The sequence below is a fragment of the Coenobita brevimanus genome, chromosome 57, assembly GCF_032717465.1.
Source record: "Coenobita brevimanus isolate Jiangsu-jjx chromosome 57, ASM3271746v2, whole genome shotgun sequence".
NCBI lineage: Eukaryota > Metazoa > Arthropoda > Malacostraca > Decapoda > Coenobitidae > Coenobita > Coenobita brevimanus.
Genome location: NC_137010.1, coordinates 15600558 through 15622946, shown reverse-complemented (window position 1 = coordinate 15622946; position 22389 = coordinate 15600558). Strand labels below are relative to the sequence as shown.

At 42.1% G+C, this 22389-nt stretch overlaps 2 protein-coding genes across 3 annotated transcripts in view; one reads left to right on the top strand and one right to left on the bottom strand.

Moving 5' to 3' along the window:
- Positions 1–2082: 2082 nt before the first annotated feature.
- LOC145402289 (uncharacterized) lies at positions 2083–14020 on the bottom strand. The gene is made up of 3 exons (XM_080274420.1): positions 13926–14020; positions 5415–5545; positions 2083–3219 (listed from the first exon to the last, which is right to left on the bottom strand). The coding sequence occupies exons 1-3, from the start codon at positions 13949–13951 to the stop codon at positions 2807–2809; spliced, it is 570 nt and encodes a 189-aa protein (XP_080130546.1). The 5' UTR covers positions 13952–14020; the 3' UTR covers positions 2083–2806.
- Positions 14021–14441: 421 nt separating this feature from the next.
- Positions 14442–22389, top strand: part of Art4 (arginine methyltransferase 4) — a 178835-nt gene continuing 170887 nt past the window's right edge. For both annotated transcript variants that reach the window (XM_080274219.1, XM_080274218.1), the window contains exon 1: positions 14442–14580. In XM_080274219.1, coding sequence (XP_080130345.1) covers positions 14442–14580 — 139 coding nt within the window. The remainder of the gene's footprint in view (positions 14581–22389) is intronic.

Sequence of the window (22389 nt, the reverse complement as noted above, 5' to 3'; positions counted from 1 at the left end):
GGAGGAAGCAAGGTAGGCCAAGGAGAAGGTGGAGAGATATGGTAGATGAATGTGTGAGGAAGAGAGGTTTGGAAGTTGGTGAGGCTAGGGAACTGGCAAGAGATCGAGCTGGCTGGATGAATGTTGTGAGGAGAAGTGCATGATTAGGGATTTGGCATCCCATTTTAACGTGGCAGTGTCCGGACTGACTCTATCAGATATGTTATGTGAAGCTACCGAACGTGGTGAATGTTTTTGGAGTATCTGATACAGCCAGGATTCCGGGGGCTTGAATGATGAGTGCATGGAAGCGTGGCCCATTGGACTGGGTAAATTTGGGATGCTGGACACTGCTACTCCTCACCCTGCCCTAGGGTGGGAAGGGAGGTCCGGATGATGATGATGATGATAATGATAAAGCTTTCAGACCAGACAATGATGGTCATGGAGAGAGTTCTAGAAGATATGATTTAAGAAAGAGTGAATATTGATGAGATGCAGTTTGGGTTTATGCCAGGCAAAGGGACCACTCATCCTATATTCACTGTTCGACAGCTTCAGGAAAAATATTTAGGAAAGAAAAGGGAACTGTATTTTGTTTTTGTTGATTTAGAGAAGGCCTTTGACAGAGTCCCTAGAGAGGTGGTGAAGTGGGCAATGAGAGAGCTTAGGATCGAGGAGCGGCTGGTTAGAGTGGTTATGACCAAGTACACCCAGGTAGGGGTGAATGGAGATTTGAGTGATGAGTTTTCCATGAATACTGGTGTGCATCAGGGGTCAGTCTTGAGCCCCTTGTTGTTTATCGTGGTACTTGAAGCCCTCTCATGTGACTTCAGAAATGGACTCCCATGGGAGATATTGTATGCTGATTATTTGGTTTGACTGCAAAGAATGAAAGGGAGGCAGAGGAAAGATTTAGGAGGTGGAGAAATGGTATGGGACACAAGGGCTTTAGAGTAAATGTAGATAAAATAAGTGATGATATCTAGGGTTGGCGGTGGTACTATCAAAGAAGAGGGAGAGTGGCCATGTGCGATTTGTCACGAGCGTGGGAAGTAATTCCATCTTGTGCAGTGTTTGCAATGAGTGGGTGCATAAGAGATGTGGTGGTATTAGAGGTAGACTATGATATAATGCTGATTTCATGTGCACAGTGTGTTGGGGAGTGCATGGGGATATTGCCAGGTGTGATAGGATTGAACTTGCTGGTGAGTCTTGAATGTGTGGAAGAGTTTTGTTAATTGTGACACATGCTATGTGCTGCAGGCGGGGCAGGAGCTAGCTCTGTGGATAGAGTGAGGAGTGGTTGGAAGAAGTTCAGGGAGCTGTTGCCTCTCCTGACAATGAGAGGGCTGTCCCTCCGTGCTAAAGGATCTTTGTAAACGGCATGTGTTGGGAGTGTAATGCTGTACGGTAGTGAGACCTGGGCAGTAAAGGAAGAGGATACTCGTAGGCTTAAACGTACAGAAATGACAATGATTAGGTGGATGTGCAGTGTGTCCTTGAGTGCAAGGTCTGGGGGGAATAGGTATACGAAGGAAGAGTTGAGAGGTAGGATGGGGCTGGAGTGTACTGGTGTTGTGATGTGGAGAGGTAGATTGAGATGGTTTGGGCATGTGGAGAGGATGGGGGATGATAAATGGGTGCAGAAAGTGAATGTGTTAATGTTGGGGATAAGGTAGTGACAGGTAGACTGAAAAAGACCTGGGACGAGGGTTAAGGGACTAAATAGGGAAGCGCCAGAGATCAGTCGGCATGGAAAGCCGCCATTAGGTGACCAAGGCTGACCTATGCAGGCATGATGGAGCATTCAAAAACAAAAACAATTCCCAGCACCAAATCATTGCCCTACCCTGTTTACCCATAACTGACATTCATTTGGAGCGCAACGGTCTATCTATACAAACATGGTTACATGATCTCTCATTGAACATAAATTAAACTCCCACTGCTAATCTCCTGTTGCCTGTTTTGAGCCTAACATTGCTCAACAGACATTAGTCATTGTTCTAATTGCTTTATCAATAAGTAAAGTAGGTAGCGTAAAACCATACAACACATATCTAACACCATTTGTCAATTTATGTATAAAATATGGCTCATTAAAGAGATTTTGTTTAACTGCACTATTGTTTTGAAAAACAAAAGGTGGCTTTGTATTACTAAGCAAACACAAAGAATGAATTAGTCACTCTGTATTCACTGCAGTTAGACAACAACCACCTACATAAATGGAAAAATCAGTGAATAACTGGGGACCCTTCTATGCAGCCCCTGCAATCATAATTTAACTATGATTGCCAGCACACCCTTTGCAGTGATGAACATCAAATCAGACATTACAACATACTTCTGTAAAGTGTATATTAAGATGATATAACAACAGCTGTTAAACCATCTTGGAATAAACTTAGAATAGATGGTAAACTGTATACCCACTGATAACTGTAACTGAGAATACAGAAACCACAAATATGGAGAGCCAACTGTAGTCCTAAAAAGACACAGACAAAATACTTCTTAATTTTGAATTAAATCTAAGCATAAATTTCCTTACAGTTTATGAAATTCAATTTCTGCCCAATTAATCCTGTCATTACCTCAGCTCAATGCCTGTCACCTCCCAAAAGAACATCATACATTACCAAATTTATATGCACTACAGTTACAATTTTTTTTTTTTTTTTTCCCCCACTACCAACTTAAGGTGCGTATGCTTTATGATTCTCCCACCTTAACTTACCCAGCTAGATGTAACTTACCACCTAATTATGCCTTCCCAATAATTATTAGCTTGCATGTCTAGGGTAATACATACCAGGTATGATCATCTTTTTTCACAATCATACAAATTTCTGTTAACCTCTGATACAAATTTTATATTTCTGGGTAAGATTTTAGCTGTACCAGTACTCTTATTGCCATTTGCATTATCACTGCACTTGAACTTTTTCTGACTGTTCGTTAGCTCCCCACCCGCTCTCAGTTCCAGTCCTTCCTCGCTCCACACAAACACCTGTTTATTTTTAAATTTTGATTTGGTCTCATTGTTCAATACACCGTCACTCCCTTTCACACAGTTTGTTTCTGAAGTCTGAATTTTCTTTTGTTTGCTGCTGGCTTGGATATAAACTCTTTTGTAAGTGTTTCTTTCCTTCTCTTCAATCTGTCGCTTTCGCCTCCCATTTTCACAACGAGTCTTGTCCTGCTTCTCCTTTACTCGGTTTGCAGCCAAGGCACCTAGAAAATAATTATATACCTGTAAGCTTATGCAATTCTGAAAACATAATTGCATGTTATCATGGAGACCAGTTACTATGGATAATTGGTACTTTCCTCAATAACTTTTGATGGTGCATACTTTAACCTCAAAGAAAGAGTTCAGACACCTCTGAAGGAGAGGTCACTACTATACTACCAAGTGGGTAAATTCAGAGTGTGTGTGTGAGTGCATTCAAGTACTTGGGTAGTGTGATGAGTAAGGATGGAACTTTGGGGGATGAAGTACGTGAAAGGGTACAGCAGGGAAGAAAGGTTGTTGGTACACTGAAAGCAGCGATGAGAAATAGGGAGGTGAGTATGGAAGCTAAGAAGTCACTGCATGATGGTATTGTGATCCCTACCCTGACGTATGGAAGCGAGGCGTGGACCTTGCTAGAGGGGAACAAGTCAAGAGTGAGAGCAGTGGAAATGAGTTACTTGAGAGGAGCATGCGAAGTGACGTGGAGGGACAGGTTGACGAATGAAGAAGTGAAGGAACGTTGTGGGGTAGATGTGGATGTGGTTGAAAAGATTAGGAGAAATACACTGAGGTGGTTTGGACATGTGGAGAGAATGGAGAATGAAAGACTGACTAAGAGGGTGTATGTAGGTGAGGTGGAGGGAGGGAGAGGGAGGGGTAGACCGAGGATGAGGTGGAGGGATGGAGTTGAGAGGTATATGAGGGAGGGGGGGGTGAGTTGGGGGGAGGGGAGTCAAATGGTGGGTGACAGAGTGACTTGGAGGCGTTTTGTCTGCGGCCACCCTTTGCGGGATTAGGGCGTCAGGCTATAGATAGATAGATAGATAGTGTGTGTGTGTGTGTGTGTGTGTGTGTGTGTGTGTGTGTGTGTGTGTGTGTGTGTGTGTGTGAGAGAGAGAGAGAGAGAGACTGTCTTAATTAACCTGGAGACTGTGATATAAAACACAAAAATACATCATCATAGTGAAGGGATTAACACTGATATTTACATTTTGTTCAGGTGGCCTCAATTAACGGATCTCTATGCCTTTCTGTCCCTACTAAGTGACAACCACTCCTCTCATACTACATCAATAGTCTTCATGTACAGTACTCTCCTACCTTGTCCTTGCGCTAACTGTTTTTCTTTTAACCACCCAACTTACACACATTAGTCAGTCTCTCTCCCTCTCACAGACAACCCTTACCTCACAATACTTAGCTAGGTTTCCACTACAATTGCTGCCTTATTATTCACTGCCCATTTGTTCCTCCTTGCCACTCCTAACACAATTTTATAACCTTACAGAGCAGGATATGTGGTGGACTTTACACTATGCATCACTAAAGGTCCACAAAAGGAATAATGGTAGTGCAATTCTCCATTCTGTATAATAAGAATACTACCTTTATAACCTTCACCACCAAAGGACAGATTCTGAAGGCTTGAGTGGTAAGCAAATGAGAGTGTAGCAATTTAAATGGGCAGATTTTCAGTTACTTTCTCCTTATTTTTTCTTGCTATTTGGACCCCACCTCACCCCATCCCTAGATGGAAGAAGAGTTCGCGATGATTATGATGATGAATGATGACCAGTAAACGTTGACGGAAGTTACAATTTCATCCATGTGTCTGTCTGCATGCAGAAATAAGTGAATCACTAGAAAAATCAATATGGGCATTCAAACTAACTTGGTAATTAAATTAGCTATCATGCCTGTATTAAATTCTGGTGAATGTAATTTAAGGGAAAACAAAATGGTGTATTATTACATGGAGAAAAACAAAAAATTAGCACAATAAATCAACTACCGGTACTACTTTTAGGGTATAACACGAAATGCATAAAATTCCTGAAGCAGCTACTGTAATCAGTGCAAATTAAATGAATTAAATATACTAGCATGTAACACTGTACAACTATATACCTGTACCAGCTTATCATGTAGGCTAAGGGATTAAACACATTTTTAAATGCATTCATGTTAAAGTTTTAGATGTCAAAATGCAAGATCTTCAGAAAAGTCTAAGCTGAATAAAATTAACTTGATATGTTAACAACTGCAAGGATTAATAATGCTCAGATGCTGATCTTACTGGTCGTAATTGCTGAATGTGAACTCTACCGTACTGTAATTGCCAGGTACAGTATGGGAATTTAAAAAGATCGCAGCGCACCAGATACCGGTATTATCAACATATTCCATGACGCACCAAGAAGTGTGTTGTGAAGAAAGGTCTTGTTTGTGGATGGCAGTCGGCACTTGAGCCAACCAGAGGGGCCTGATATTTCTGCTCGCTGAGCTCCTCTCTGGGCCTCCCGTAACAGTGCCTCCTCTGCTAGTCTGGAGAAGATACCAGTACTGTACTTAAGTGACAGTGATAAACACCAGAGTCAGGTGCATGTTTATCAATATGTCATGTTTTGTTTCAGGGTTGCTCTCATAATTATAATGGTAAATCACAGTATGCAATGTATTATGCTGTATTTAAATAACGGTAACTTTACTTTGCAGAAACAGGGAGAATAACAAGTCATACTAGTGGGTTTATCATCTGTCTCTCTATCTCTCTATTGCCAAAGGCCTTAATCCCATAAGGGATGGCCACAAACAAATCGCCTCCATGTCGCCCTGTCCCCCACCATTTCACTGCCCTGGTCCCAGCTCGCACCCCCCTCTCTCATATACCTCTCTACTCCATGCCTCCAGCTCATCCTCAGTTTATCATACTGCTTTATAATCTAAGCAGTAACTGGCTCAGGAAAAATAGTTTCTCCAGGTCTAAATTTTCCACTGTTTATAACTGAACACAAAGAAAAGCAAACAGCAAAAGAGCTACTTGTCCTTTCAAGACAGTGTTCTTGGAAGTGTTTTATAGTTAGATCTCTTAAGTGCAAATACCCTTTGTTCTGTGACGCTTCCATCAGAAATAAATAATAATGGATATATCATTTTTCGATCTAGCCAGCTGCTGGCCAGGACAAGAGTCATGTCATTTACATACTCTCGCCAATCAATAACTGAGTTGCGGCCTGGCAACTCAGTTTTGCAATGGCCTCTGACAGCAACAGTTTAAGTGCTCTCCCATTCCTGGTTTTGTTTTCAGAAATGTGAGACTGACAACTAAGGTACAGTTGGAATTTGTCTTGGTTAGGACTGAGTTGCATAGGGTCTAGGTCAAGTTAAATGGGGTCAGGGTAGGTTAGTGCCCATAATGGTTTGTAATTTATTCATTTCAGGGGAAGAGGGAGAGATATCTCAAAAACTTGTAATTTCCAACAGAAATGAACTACAAATTGAACAAGCCAGATAAAAAAACAAGGGATAAACCAGATTTATAACAAAGTCAAATATGGTATGAAATGAAAAAATTACCTGTTTTAACAAATACTGTACTTAGAATTGAATAAGGAAAAAAAAGGGTATTACTGCATTTTATTTATAACCCAACATAGTACAGAGATTTATGAATTTTCTCTGGGTTCCTGTCATCAATACCAACAACTTTTTCTTAGACTATTTACTTTAAAAATTAGTCAATGGAAATGTGGGATTTGGAAAAATACAGTATACCAAAAAAAAAAAAAAAAAAAAAAAAAAAAAAAGTACAGGGGGACCCAGAAAAACCTCCCACATTTCAAAAGTAAATGAAAAAATAATGGTTAAAGATAATCAAAATATTATTTGCACACATGAAACTTCATTCAATACTGGTACAGTTTTTATTCATCATGTTTTAAAGATGACATCCTCCAAATGGTGGCCGTCATTGTCTATACACACTTGGAGGCGATTCTGAAGGCTGCCATGGCTCGATGGGTCATGTCGGGTGGAGCAGCGGCTATCTCCTGCTGAATAGCAACCTTAAGGACTTCAAGAGTTTGGGGTCGATGAGTATACACTCGTGATTTAAGGTAGCCCCACAGAAAAAAATCACAAGGGGCGAGGTCAGGGGAACGGGCCGGCCACTCAACATCGCTACGCAACGAGATCACCTGATCCAGAAACATTTCCCTCAGCACTTGCAATGATCTTCGAGCTGTGTGTGCCGTAGCTCCATCTTGCTGAAACCACATATCAAGTTCTTCAAGCTTGAGGTGTTCGAGTTGTGGCCTTATAAAGTTTTCGAGCAAATCAATGTAAAGGTCAGAAGTTACGGTAACAATAACACCACCATCTTCAAAGAAATACTGGCCAACGACGCCAACATCGGCAACAGCGATGGGGCTACATTTAATCACGAATGTACACTTATCGACCCCAAACTCTTGAAGCCCTTAAGGTTGCTATTCAGCAGGAGATAGCCGCTGTTCCACCCGACATGACCCGTTGAGCCATGGCAGCCTTTAGAAATAGCCTCCAAGCGTGTATAGACAATGACGGTCACCATTTGGAGGATGTCATCTTTAAAATACGATGAATAAAAACTACTGAATGAAGTTTCATGTGTGCAAATAATATTTTGATTATCTTTAACCATTATTTTTTCATTTACCTTTGAAATGTGGGAGGTTTTTCTGGGTCACCCCGTACATGGAAGTCTAGTTGGACCAATATTTACTCCTTGCTTACAAAACGAACACACACCAACAACCTCTCCATAAGGTTAGCAACTATAGGTTTTGTTTAGTGGTGGTCTGGGTGGTTGACATCATGAAGGGGGGCCTGGTGGGGCAATGCCTCTTAGGAACCTAGGGTTTTTCTTCCTCGTGTGTGCGTGTGTGTGTGTGTATTTACCTAGTTGTGATATACAAGAAATAAGCTACGCTCGTGGGGTCCCATCTCTGTTTCTCAGTACCGTTGTCAAATTTTGCTTTGAATTCGTTTAGGTTTTTAGACTGGACGATCTCTTTGTCCAGGCTATTCCACAAGTCTATGCATCTATAAGGAAAACTATATTTCTTGATATCCTTCAAGCAGCTTGGCTTCTTCAGTTTCATTCCATGTCCTCTTGTATCCCATACAAACAGATCTTCTCTGTCAATTTTGTCTACTCCCATCATGGCCCTGAACACTGCAATCGTGTCACCCCTCTCTCTCCTTTCCTCTAAGGAAGGCAAATTGCTGAAAGACAGATCTGCCAGGCTGGGGCCCTTCTTGGTTGCTGTTCTTTGTATTCTCTTGAGTTTGTTTATATCTTTCTTTTTGTGTGGGGACCACACTACTGCTGCATATTCTAACCTGGGATGGATCATGCCCACTATCAATTTTTTCATCATCTCCTCATTCATGTAATGAAATGCTACTCTTACGTTAGTCACGAGTTTATACATCTCTCTAACTGTCTTGTTAATGTGGGGACAGGAAGGTAGTATTCTACTTCCCCCTTACTGAGGGAATACCCCTACTCCCGGGGAAGGTACTGAGGTGAAAACTGCATTCCGTGTGTGGAATTTAAACATATATTCTGGGGGAAAATTGAGTGGCTTGTAGTATTCATGGAAAAAAAAAAAAAAAAAAAAAAAGTGACAAGTACAGAAAGGGGGCTGCTGTTGTTTCACCTTAAGAATGCAAGTTTTTGAGAACTGTGGGATCAAATATAGGGAGTGAGTACACTCAAGCCTCATAAATTGCATGTTCATAAATCAATGATTTGTAAATCACGACTAAGTGGCCGTCAGTCTGCCGCCAACCTTAAATCACTGTTAAGTCATGAAAATCGCGGACCTAGGCACTGAAGTGGGCCTTTTCCGAGGAGAACCGTAAACCGCGGCATTCAAACTGAAAATCGCAACCCAACAACCAATCACCACATGTCCCTGGTGGCAAATGTGCATACTAATGCCACCAAGTTGTTGTTGTTCTTATTCCGCCAGTCTGCACACTACAGACCATCACCGTGGAGTACTAGAGCTACCTGCCTTTTTTGTGCAACTTTCCCCCGCCTCCTACATGCCATGAACCCTCCCGACCCCCCAATGTAACGCTCTAAGCAGTATGGCATCAGGAAGCTGCCGCCGTTGTCGTACAGTCAACGTTTGGAGCTCATTCATCGTGTTAAGAAGGGAGAGATGTTTTCAAAGCTGGCGAAAGAGTTTGGTAAGAACGAGTGCTGAGAGGTTCTAAGTTCTTCCTAACACCACCCCACTCCATTCACTTAGGCCTATGCAACTTCGTCATAGGATTAAGGTGAGATCCCTTAACATTGCTTATTTCTGTTTATTACATGCACTGAATATTCCTAAATTTGTATGTTTATGTTTGATGGTGCCTAGATGGGCGTAGGTAGGGTGCTGTGGGGGCGAGTTGGCCGAAGTCCAGACCCAAATTAATTTTTCACATAAGAGTTATTATTCATAAATCACGGCAGTGGTCCAGACCCAAATTGCCGCAATTTTTGAGGATTGAATGTATATATAAACTGGAGGAATCAATGGCTGAAGTAAACTATGAGAAGGATAACAGTCATAACTGACAATAAGCTCATTTTCTCAGAGCATGCTGCGGAGAAGATAAATTAGGCAACGCGCACAGGCTAACTGAGCTTATTTGGCGAACATTTGTGTCTTCAGATGAAGAAATCTTTACACTGTTATATATAAATCTGGTTAGACCCTATTTAGAATATGCAATCAGATCTGGTGTCATTCTTGGTGAAGGATGTGGACACAGTAGAAAATGTAAAAAGGAGAGTGACCAAATTACAGCAGTTGGATCACTGAAGGGTCTGAGCACAAAGAAAGGCTAAGGAAGCTCAGATTACCAACTTTAGAATATAGGCTAGGTGGGCAAGAGGAGACATGACTGAGACCTGTGTTTGAGCCCAGTCTAGCCACCACCACCAGAGGTCACCCATACAAGTACCTGGTCCAACACACACAAGGTACACAAGGTGTCAGATCAAACTTTTTTCAACAAGAGTAATCCGAGCTTGGAACAACTTGATGGAGGACACTCTCCAGCCCCATCATCAACTATTTCAAGGGACGTCTGGCAAGAGAATGGCACATCACCAGGACCTTTATGACTACACATTCTACTACTGATCCCTGAACCAGTGATTTCAAGTCACTCCAGCCCCTAGCTTTACCGGCCCTAGTCACTCCAGCCCCCAACCCTAGTGACTCCGGCCTCCCACCATAGTCACACCAGCCCCCTACCCAAGTCACTTCAGCCTAACCAAATCTAACCTATCACTCTTGTAGGAGACATTTCTGTATCCGACTATTAGGGAGGCTGCAGTGATTAGGGCTGGCAAACTAGGGGCTGGTGTGACTAGGGTACCAAGAACTATGGGCCGGAGTGACCTGTGTCTGAACCAGCTACATTATTCTACATCATCTACTGTTAACATATTGGTACGGACTCTTTACCCCCAAGGGTACCTATTGACGTACTTAAGGTAAATACAAGATACTATGCAAAAAGTATGATCCTGAAGTGTGCCAGGATATTTTTGAGTTGCGAGGGGACCAGTCAACAAGAGGCCATAAAAATTTTATACGGAAAGAAGCTAATTAAATACCAGTAAGTGGAACTACTGTATTCATTTTGCAATAGCACTGTAATTAATTGGAATGTTTTACCCCTGTGTCCTATGTTGTGGATTCAAAGTCAGTTGCATTTTGGGTTAAAATTAGATAAATTTTGGAATACCGTACTCAGGAATTAATTTATGATTATAAAGCTATCTATCTATAGCCAGATGCCCTAATCCTGCAAAGGGTGGCCGCAGACAAAGCACCTCCAAGTCGCTCTGTCGCCCACCATTTGACTGCCCTTCCCTCAACTCACTCTCCCCTCCCTCATACACCTCTCAACTTCATCCCTCCACCTCATCCTCAGTCTCCCCCCCCCTCCACCTCACCTACATACACCCTCTTAGTCAGCCTTTCATTCTCCATTCTCTCCACATGTCCAAACCACCCCAGTGTATTTCTCCTAATTTTCTCAATCACATCCACATCCACCCTACAACGTTCTTTCACTTCTTTATTCGTCAACCTGTCCCTGCATGTCACTCCACACCCTCCTTTCAGGTAACTCATTTCCATTTTTCTCACTTTTGACTTGCTCCCCTCTAGCAAAGTCCACGCCTCGCTTCAATATGTTAGGGTAGGGATCTCAATACTATCATGCAGTGACTTGTTAACTTCCATACTCACCTCCCTATATCTCATCCTTGCTTTCAGTGAACCAACAACCTTCCTTCTCATCACCGCTTTCAGTGAACCAACAACCTTCCTTCTCTGCTGTACCCTTTCAAGCACTTCATCCCCCAAACTTCCATCCTTACTCATCACAATACCCAAGTACAGTACTCGAATGCACTCACATTCTCCATATCCTCAACATCCAACCTCACTGTGCATTGTGTTACTTCATTCCTCTCAAGCACCATAACTTTCAGATTCCTCACCTTACACACTGTCCCAAATTCATTCACCAAACCTTGCAACTCCCATTCATCTTCACTTAACAATATTGTATCATCAGCAAACACCAACAGTGGAATCTTCCACACCTCACCCTCATTCATCAGAGCCACCCCCACATCCACTGCCCTACCTTGCATCTCCTTTACAACCCCATCCATGAACATATTAAACAGCAACATCACACATCCCTATTTCAGTCCCAATTTTAGGTCAAAGACCTCACTTAGCTCACCATCCACTCACGCTGTAGCCCTAGCTCCCTCATACATACCCAATACTCTTCACAGCACACAGCAATTTCCCATCCACTCCATACTATATATTCTTAATACCTTCCACATACCTTGCCTATCTACTCTGTCATTTGCTTTCTCCAAGTCCATGAAGGCAGCATACACTTTCTTTCCCTTCTCTTGATAGCTACTTCTCCACTAAACATCTTAGAACAAAAATCTGATTTACACATCCTTTTCCCTTCCTAAGTCCCCCTTGTTCTCCAACTAGCCTAGCTCCTCTGTTATATGCCTAACCCTATCAATAAGTATTTTACCATATATTTTTCCAATCACACTAAGAAGGCAAATACCTCAATGGTTACCACACTTCTCTCTCCCTTTTTCCTTTGTTTAAAGGAACAGTTATACCTGATAATTTCTAGTCCTCTGGAACCCTTCCCAAGCCAATCTACACAACTTCCATATCCACTCCACAACAATCTCACCCCAATACTTCAGCATTTCACCACACACTCCATCAATTCCTGGGGCCTTTCCCATCTTGATCTTCTTCATTGCTTCAACTACTTCTGCTCTCATCTCTTCTTCTCCCAGCCATTCCCCAACCACTTATACTCGTACTGCTCTCACTCTCTAGATTCAATAAATCCTCAAAGTGCTCCTTCCATCTCCTCATTTTCTCTCTCTTCTCCACCAACAAGCTATTATTCCCATCTTTCACTTCCCTACTATATCCCCTTTCACACTGTCTTACTTTCTTTACCTCCTTCCAAAACAATTCCTTACTCTCCCTCCATTTCACACTCAGATTCCTCCCAAACTCTTCATCCACTCTCTTCTTACTCTCCTTCACCAATCTCTTCACCTCCCTTCTGTTCACATATACCTCTCTCCCCTCTCTCTCATCTTCTCTCCTACCTATACTGGTACTCATTAGCCAGTCATTATCCTATATGCCTTCTTCTTTTGTACCACAGCTCGTTTCAACTCATCATTCCACCATGCTGTCCCTTGCACACCTCTGCATCTCCTCCTCACTCCACAAACCAACTCGCACGCTGCGCCTATCTCTTCCGTGAATATCTTGCATATTTCTTCCACCCTTTCTATCTGCTCCAACTCATACCTTCCCAATCTTTCTTCCACTGAGCTCTTATACTCTCCCATTTTCTCACTCTCTTGCAACTATGGTACTCCACTCTTTTCACAGGAGCTGTTTCCTCCTGTCTTCCCCTTTGTCTCTTTACCCATTTTCTTTGCAGCCTTGCCTTGGCCATCACTAATTGATGGTCCGAGATTCCATTCCCCCACCCTCTTCACACTCTTGCATCTAACACCTGTTTTCTCATTCGCTCATCCACACACATGATCTATCATTGCCTTTCGTTCAACAAGTTCACCATCCATCCTCCTCATGACTCTCCATGTATACCTGTGGATCATCTTATGCCGGAAGAAGGTGTTGGCTACTGCCAACCCCTAACTAGCAAAGATGTCCACTAAAGCAATACCATTCCCATCTACTTCAGCTGGCACACCCCATCGACCAACCACTCCATCCACTTGCACATTCCCAACTTTGCCAGTCATTTCTCCAGTCAAAAACACTCTCACACTCCTCTCAAACTAAAATACAAATTAATAAAATTAACTTGAATACCATAGCATATGAAACTAAGGTAATACAGCTGGACCCACAGGCCTAACTTAGGCCTCATCCAGGTCAACCGTGTTACAAAGTATACAAATTAATGAATGCATAATATAAAATTTTGTCCTGGCAAAACTATTCCTATACCAAATAAGAACTGGCTACCTATTCGTGAAGGTACCATCGTAACGAAACCTTGTCCTGATTAGCCATGAGTGTTAGCAACAGCACCCACCAAAATTCCCGTGATCAAAATTGGGCTTAAATTAGCCTATATATATATATATATATATATATATATATATATATATATATATATATATATATATATTTATATAAATGCCCTATCACGGGGAGCTCACAGTAACTAGGTAATCAGCATCAGTTTCCATTAGGCTACCATGTACCCTGCTAATTCATCATGTATGGGCTTCCTAACTTCAGGTAACTCTATGTACCTTGATAATTCATCATCTGTGGGCATCCTTGCCTCACAACGTAAGACACTTCCGAGTCTCTTACAGTAAATCCGACCCTTCTCGACCAACCTACACACTTCAAAACAAAACAATGTCCAAGTAGCCTATGCGATAGAGGCTCACGATGCCTCCTGGGGTGCCACCATTTGTCTTTGTATGTTTTGAAGGTGATTACAAAACGAGTCTAGGCGGTCAGATATCTTTTTCAAGTAATAGCAGTACTTTTGCTTCAAGAAAACGCATGGAAAATATCATTCGACCATTTTTTATTTAAAGCCAGAAGTTGATTCTAAAATAAGATTGCTTTTCACTAGCTTATAGAAAGTGGTAAAATACATTTATATATTTTCAATGTTAAAATCCATATTTGAGTATTAAAGGAAATAGAGATAATTTGAGTCAATTAATAACCTGGTCGGTTTATCGTATTCAGCAAAAACGAAAAACAGTAAATATCACAATGTAAAGCTACTAGGCCAAGGAGTGTAGGTAAAAATGGCGTCAGGTCGTGTGTTTGAGAAGGTCACAGTGTTTGTTTTACATGAGGACGGCACTAGAATCAACAAATACTCGGAACAAGTGACATTAAGACTTGAATATGACCCTCATGGATTGTCCTGTAGAATTAGACAAGGTAATTTGGCCGGGTTTTCGACAAGGCAGCCTAAGTTTACCCGACCATTGTCACCTGGGAATCAACAATAACAAAGCACATGAAACCGTATTTTTACTATGAAATTTTAATATGAAGTGGCGGTGGGATATATTGGAGCAGTGAGTGCAGTTTCTAATCATTATTTCAACATTGTATTATTTAGGCGTTAGTTGTAGATCACTATGTTGACGCGCATCGTTGAATGTCTTAAAATGTCACGATATTGGCCACAGTTTAACGTCATTTGTTGCCTACCGTAATGGGTTGTTTTAGTTTGGTTTGTTAGGTTGTAATTATAAATAACGTCGGTGAATGTATGGTTTAGTTTAAGTAGCACAGAGAACTTTATACCAGTTCACTCATTAATTTGTTTTCCATAATTTTCTGATAAAAATTTTCGGGTGGTAAACAATTGCTTATTGGTAATTTCCGTCTTGCTTTTATTCATGTTCCGTTTTCTAGATGCATATTGTTTCTTGAACATAATGAGTGATACTAAAAGTTATCTTTACTAAAATTCATTTTTTTTTATCCATTTTGGTGTGTTTGGTTGAGTTATAGATGGTTAAGGTAGGTTATGCTATATTATATTGGGTTGTTATGGTTAGGTAAGGATAGTTTAAATTGGATTCGGGTAATCACTGCTTAAAAATTAATATAAATTTTGGTATTTTCGGCATTTGGAGGATGAAATAAATGTTTGTCATTTAGTTTATGCAGTTTTAATCAATTTTACTTCTATATACGTCCATTACAAATGCTCTTTTTAGTACCAAGTCGATAAGGCATGAGGGTTGTTCAGCTCGTAGTTCCATATGTTAATAAATCTACATCCAGACTAAATTAAATTTGATTCTCCATCTGTTATCAAGTCTGTGTTCAGACTAAATTAAATTAGGTTGGGTTAGGTTAAGTTAGATGCAATGAAAGACGGAGATAGGAGCTAGAGACTCCCCTTCCCATCACCTTTTCGTATGGACGAAGAAAAGTATTTGTGACAAACGCATATACATTAATCACTCGATTATCCGACATAAAAGAGCCAAAGGCATGCCTGGGTAATGGTTCCATCCGGATAGCTGACTTCTCTCCTAGCCCCCACCCCCTCCCTCTTACATACCCCTTCTTTGAAAGCGATTGTAAAAGGCCACTACTGTACCCTGTACAACACTTGTTCCTGGGTTTTACACTACCATACTGTATCTGATGAGACAGACCTATAAACAACAGTCAAGCAGTTACCATGATCAAGCAGACCTGTCAACCAAAGACAAGTATCACCTTTTGCTCTCCAAACCTCGCCATCACAACATCCTGGAAAGTGGTCAGAGGCCTTGGCTTTGACCACCTCCCATTCATCATCACTACCAAAATCAGAATCACCCCAGCTGGCTACAGACACACATACATTAATTATAAGAGAGCCAACTGGGAGGCCTTCACAACTGAAACAGAACAGCACTGAAACATTAAACAGTACATCCATCACAAACATCAACACTAACATGGGGTGGATCATGGCCACTATCAATTTTTTCATCACTTTCTCATCCACATGGAAGTCCACCTAAATTGTGTGGAAAGGAAGAATAACATATTTAAGATGGCAGATCAGGTGAAGAGGGATGATCGGGATATTATTGGTGAACAGTGTGCGAAGAATGATGAAGGAAGGGTAGTGGTGAACAGTGGGGATATTTAAGATACATGGAGAGAGCATTATAGCTGGTTGTTGGTTGAGGAGTTTGACTGGGACAGGGGAGATTTGGAGCCAGCAGATCCCGTGTTTGGCCCTTGGCCTTTGATTGATGCTGCTAGGCTACTGTGAGTGAAGCAACAGGCAGGATGCGGATGAGGAAGGCAGCGGGTGTGTATGGGTTGACTGCTGAAATGGTGAAGGCCTCAGGAGATATAGGAGTGAGGTTAGTTACTGACCTGATAAATATGACTATATATGAGTGTCTTGTCCCAGATGATTGGCTGAAGAGTGTAATTGTAAATGTGTACAAGGGGAAAGGTGATGCCCAGGAAAGAGGAAATTATAGAGGTATAAAGCATTTAGGTCAGATAATGGAGAGAGTTCTATAGTCGTTCTATTTTATCAAGGCAGTTTGGGTCGGGCTCTCTGGGACCTCACACTGTTAGCTCTGTTGTCACATCGCCGCCAACACACGTGTAATTATTTGTGTTCACCTCTCTCTCTCTCTCTCTTTCTCTCACTCTCCTGTTTTAAGCTAGTAACTACTTATAAATGAATTTTAAACACTCTGTATAGATGTCTATCTATCTATCTATTGCCAGACGCCTCAATCCCGTTTGGGGTGGCCACAAACAAATCGCCTCCAAGTCGCCCTGTCCCCCGCCATTTCACTCCCCTGCTCCCAGCTCACACCCCTCTCTCTCATATATCTCTCCACCCCATCTCTCCATCTCATCCTCGGCCTCCCGCTCCCTCTTTCCCCCTCCACCTCACTCACATACACTCTCTTCGTCAGTCTTTGACCCTCCATCCTCTCCACATGGCCAAACCACCTCAGTGTGTTCCTCATAACGCTTCCTATCACATCCACATCAGCACCACAACGCTCCTTTATATCCTCATTCGTCAGCCTGTCTCTCCATGTGACTCCACAGGCTCCTCTTAAATAACTCATTTCCACGGCTCTCACTCTTGACTTGTGTCCTTCCAACAACGTCCAAGCTTCACTTCCGTACGTTAGAGTTGGTATCACAATACTGTCATGTAGTAACTTTTTCACTTTCATGCTCACTTCCCTGTTTCTTATCACTGCTTTCAAAGAACCAGCAACCTTTCTTCCCTGCTGTACCCTTTCAAGCACTTCACCCTCCAAACCTCCATCCTGTATAGATGTAATTCAATAAAAAAGCTGTAGTATAGTATGCATCTCATAAGACTTGTCAGCATTGCCTTGGAGACATTGTCAGGTGGTGACACGAGGGACAGCCCTGCGTGAGTGGGTCATACTCAGTCAGTCTCCCGCCATGGAAGCTATTTAAAAAAAAGAAAAAAACGCACCTATAGACTTTTACCTCAGGGTGGTGTGGAAAAAAAAGTCGAAAACAAGAGAAAAAATTAAGAAAATACAATTAGTAGTAGTTAATATATAATATGAGAGAGAGAGAGAGAGAGAGAGAGCGCACGTGTGTGGCGACGATGTGGCAACAGAGCTAACAGAGTGAGGTCCCAGAGAGCCCGACCCAAACTGCCTTGATAAAATAGAACGACTGTAGAAGGTATGATTAGAGAAAGAGTGAATATTGATGAGATGCAGTTTGGGTTTATATATGCCAGGGAGGGGAACCACTTATGCCATATTCATTGTTGACAGCTTCAGGAAAAATATATAGGAAAGAAAAGGGAACTGTTGATTTGGAGAAAGTCATTAACAGAGACCTTAGGGAAGTGGTGAAGTGGGCAATGAGAAAGCCTGGGATGGAGGAGTGGCTGGTTAGGGTGGTTGTGGCCATGTATGTGAGTGTTCACACCCAGGTAAAAGTGAATGGAGATTTGAGTGATGTGCATCAGGGGTCAGTTTTGAGTCCCTTGCTGATTACCATTTTACTTGAAGTCCTCGCACGTGACTTCAGAAGTGGACTCCTGTGGGAGATGTTGTATGAAGATGGTGATGATTGCAGAGAATGAAAGGGAGGCGGAGGAAAGATGTGGGAAATGGATAGATGGTATGGGAGGAATCAAGGAAGAACCCCTGAATTATAGACCAGTGTCCCTGACCAGCGTAGTTGCAAAATTGTGTGGGAGAATCCTGAAAGACAGATGGATAAAATATCTGGAGGAGATGAACATATTGGCAGAGAGCCAGTTTGGATTCAGAAGTGGACGGTCATGTGTTTCCAACTTGTTGAGCTTTTACTCGAGAGTGATTGACGTGTTACAGGAGAGAGACAGATGGGTGGATTGTATGTATCTAGATCTGGAGAAAGCCTTTGACAAGGTACCCTGCAAGCGACTAATGTGGAAATTGGAACACATAGGAGGACTGAAGGGAAACGTCCTGGAGTGGATGTGTGACATCTGGAGAGACAGACAAATGAGGACAGTTATAAAGGACAAGATGTCCAGATGGAGGGAAGTAACAAGTGGAGTCCCACAGGGCTCGGTGTTAGCGCCAGTAATGTTCCTGATTTATGTAAATGATTTGGTAGATGGAGTGAACAGTTATGCAAGTCTGTTTGCTGATGATGCAAAGATCTTGAGGAGAGTAGAAGTAAAGGAAGACTGTAAAATGCTGCAGGAAGACCTGAATAGGATCCAAGATTGGAGCCAGATGTGGGGAATGAAATTTAATGCAAAAAAATGTAAGATATTGGAAATGGGTAAGAGTAACAAGAGGCCATCACTGAATTATAAGATGGGTAATGAACCAATAAAAAAAATGAGAGAAGAGAAAAATTTGGGAGTGCTGGTCCAGGATAGTTTGTCATCGGAAAAACACATTAACAAGATAGTTAGAGAGACGTACAATCTCTTGACTAACATACGAGTGGCATTCCATTATATGGATGAGAAAGTGATGAAAAAATTGATAGTGGCCATGATCTACCCCATGTTAGAATATGCAGCAGTAGTGTGGTCCCCACACAAGAAGAGACATAAATAAGATCGAGAGAATACAAAGAACAGCAACCAAGATGGTCACCAGCTTGGCAGATCTGTCTTACGGAGAGAGAGGCTGGAAAAGCTGGACCTGCCTACACTAAAAGAAAGGAGAGAAAGGGGCGACATGATTGCAGTGTTCAGGGCCATGATGGGAATGGATAAAATTGATAAAAATGATCTGTTTGTATAGGATGAGAGAGTAACAAGAGGACATGGAATGAAATTGAAAATGCCAAGTTGTTTGAAGGATATCAAGATATATAGCTTTCCATATAGATGCATAGACCTGTGGAACAGCCTGAACAAAGAGATCGTCCAGTCTAAAAACTTAAATGAGTTCAAAGCAAAATTTGACTTGACGAGAAAAAGAGACGGGACCTCACGAGCGTAGCTCATTTCCTGCATATCACAACTAGGTAAATACAACTAGATAAGTACAAGGGCTTAAGAGTAAATGCAGATAAAACAAAAGTGATGATATCTAGGGTTGGTGGCAATACTGTCAAAGAAGAGGGAGAGTGGCCATGTGCAATTTGCCACAAGGGCATGGGAAGTAATTCCATCTTGTGCAGTGTTTTTGATAAGTGGGTGCATAAGAGATGTAGTGGTATTAGAGGTAGACTGCGAGATAATGCTGATTTTTTGTGTGCGGCGTGTCGGGGAGAGCAGGTGGGGATTGTCAGGCGTGAAAGGACTGATCTAGCTGGTGTGAAGAGTTTTGTTATTTGGGAGACATGTTATGTGCTGGAGGTGGGGCTGGAGCTTGCTCTGTGGCTAGGGTGAGAAGTGGTTGGAAAAAGTTCAGAGAGCTGTTGCCTATCCTGACATTAAGAGGGCTCTTACTACATGATAAGGGATCTTTGTTTTGCAGCATGTGTTAGGAGTGTAATACTGTTTGATAGTGAGACCTGAGCAGTAAAGGAAGAGGATATTCGCAAGCTCAAGCGTAAAGAAATGACAATGATTAGGTGGATGAGCAGTGTGTCCCTGCATGCAAGGCCTGGGGGGAGGGGGGGGGCTGGGTTTTCGATGGAAGAGTTGAGACTTAGGATGGGACTGGAGTGTATTGGTGTTGCAATGAGGAGAGGTAGATTGAAGTGATTTGGGTACGTGGAGAGGATGGGGGATGATAATTGGATGCAGAAAGTAAGAAGCTTTAATGTTGAGGGTGGGGTTGCTAGGGGTAGACCTAAAAAGACGTGGGACAAGGTCATTAAGTGTGACCTCAGGGTTAAGGGACTGAACAGAGAGGCTGCCATAGATAGAGCAGCATGGAGAGCCGCCATTAGGTGACCAAAGCTGACGCATGCAAGCATGTTGGAGCCTTCAAAAATGAAACAAACAGTACAGTAAGCTAGAATAAAATTAATGAACAGTACAGTCAGCTAGAATAAAACCGGCAACCCAAGAAAAAGACGTTGGGTACGTAAAACGTAATGGTAAAATAGAATAAAACCATGGTAAAATACAGTAGAATAAAATTATGGAACAGTACAGTAAGCAAGAATAAAAACAAACAGTACAGTCAGCTAGAATAAAATGGGCTACACAAGAAAAAGATGGTGGGCACACAAAACGTATTGGTAAAATGGAATAAAGCCTTGGGAAAATACAGCAGAATAAAATCATGGAACAGTTCACTAAGTTAGAATTAGATTAAGGAACAGCACAGTCAGCTAGAATAAAACCTGCTATACGAGAAAAAGACAGTGGGCACACAAAACATAATGGTTAAATGGAGTAAAATCTTGATCCATCCATCCATCATCCAATCCTACGTTGCCCCATGAGGAGCGTAGGAACCCGGGGCTTGGCAAGTTGGTCCTAACATTTAAGATGACAGTGACCAACCTCACTCATCCCTGATTGGCATTACGTGAGCAATAAACCCCAAGCACCCCTTGGATATAAACCTTCACCAGCACAATCCAATTGGAGCGCCATAATTACCCACTAAACCACCAGGCACCAAAATTTGGTTATATGGCTACTACCTTGCTTAGTAAATGGTTTTCTGGTGTACAGGAAACCATTTGGCTTGTCACTCAGTGTAGAATCACCCACAAGCAGAAGTAAGAGGAAAGAATGAATGAACAAAAGACAGAAGAGGGAGTGTAAAGTCACCCGTAGGCAGAAGGACGAGGAAAGACTGAAGGAAAGAAAGACAGAAGAGGACGGAAGGAAAGAAGGATGGAGGAGAGGACAGGGCAGATACCCGAGAGCAGCACTGCATCAAGTGAGTGGATGGTGAGTGCCCCCACCTACCACAATAAAATCTTGATAAAACAGAACAGAATCATGGAACAGTATGGTACAGTTGGCTAGAATAAAATCAAGGAACAGTACAATCATCTAGAATAAAATGAAGATAACACTCACAGTTCCTCGCAGGGTGTCGTGTGGAATAACCCACTAGCTCCTTGACTCTGTTTGATGTGGCTTGTGAAGCTGTTGCATTGCTCAGTGCAGTAAATCCCATGTGGACTAGTGGCATACCCTAATAAGCTTAGAAAGAAGCATGTGAGGAATAGCAAGGCCTGAAGCATGTAGGGGATCACCACGAAAACAACGACGTGCACCGCCATGACAACTTTCATGGAGGAAACATTTACTCACTGGCTGTCATGCGGGAAATGAGAACGATTGAGGGGGGCCTGTAGTGGACGGTGGGTGTACTACAGAGCCAGGCAGTGTGCTACCACTGGGCTATTCTCACCCCGCCTGGGTGAGAAATGTTCGCGCTGCCAAAATATCACCCCAGAAGTAAGGATTTTGTCCGGATATTTTGAAAAGATGTACGATTAATGGTTTAATACACCCAGATCACTGCGTACGGACAATGGATTGTCCAGGTAGTGGCCATCCGGATAATCAGGTGATTACTGTATGAGAGAAAGTGCTTAGAATTGCTTAAATTCAGCAGTGAGCGTATTAATTTCAGTGTCAGTTAATTGGGTGTAATTCCAAAGATTTACCAAAATTTTCACCTACCTTTACAGGGCTCTTGTTTGGCGAGCCATAGCTCGCAAATGCGAGTATTTTTTCCCTTCAGCGAACAAATTTTACATGCAAGTCACCTTTTGGCGAGGAGAAAATACATCCACTTCAAAACCCAGTAAACTACAAAATAAGTAAATCTCACTTAAATG

Coding starts and splice junctions, on each gene's coding strand:
- LOC145402289 (XM_080274420.1), bottom strand. CDS start 13,951: ATGCCCACAGATGATGAATTATCAAG. Junction 5,546..13,925: donor ACAGATGATGAATTATCAAG/GTACATAGAGTT, acceptor TATCTTCTCCAG/ACTAGCAGAGGAGGCACTGT. Junction 3,220..5,414: donor TCTTCACAACACACTTCTTG/GTGCGTCATGGA, acceptor ATTATTTTCTAG/GTGCCTTGGCTGCAAACCGA.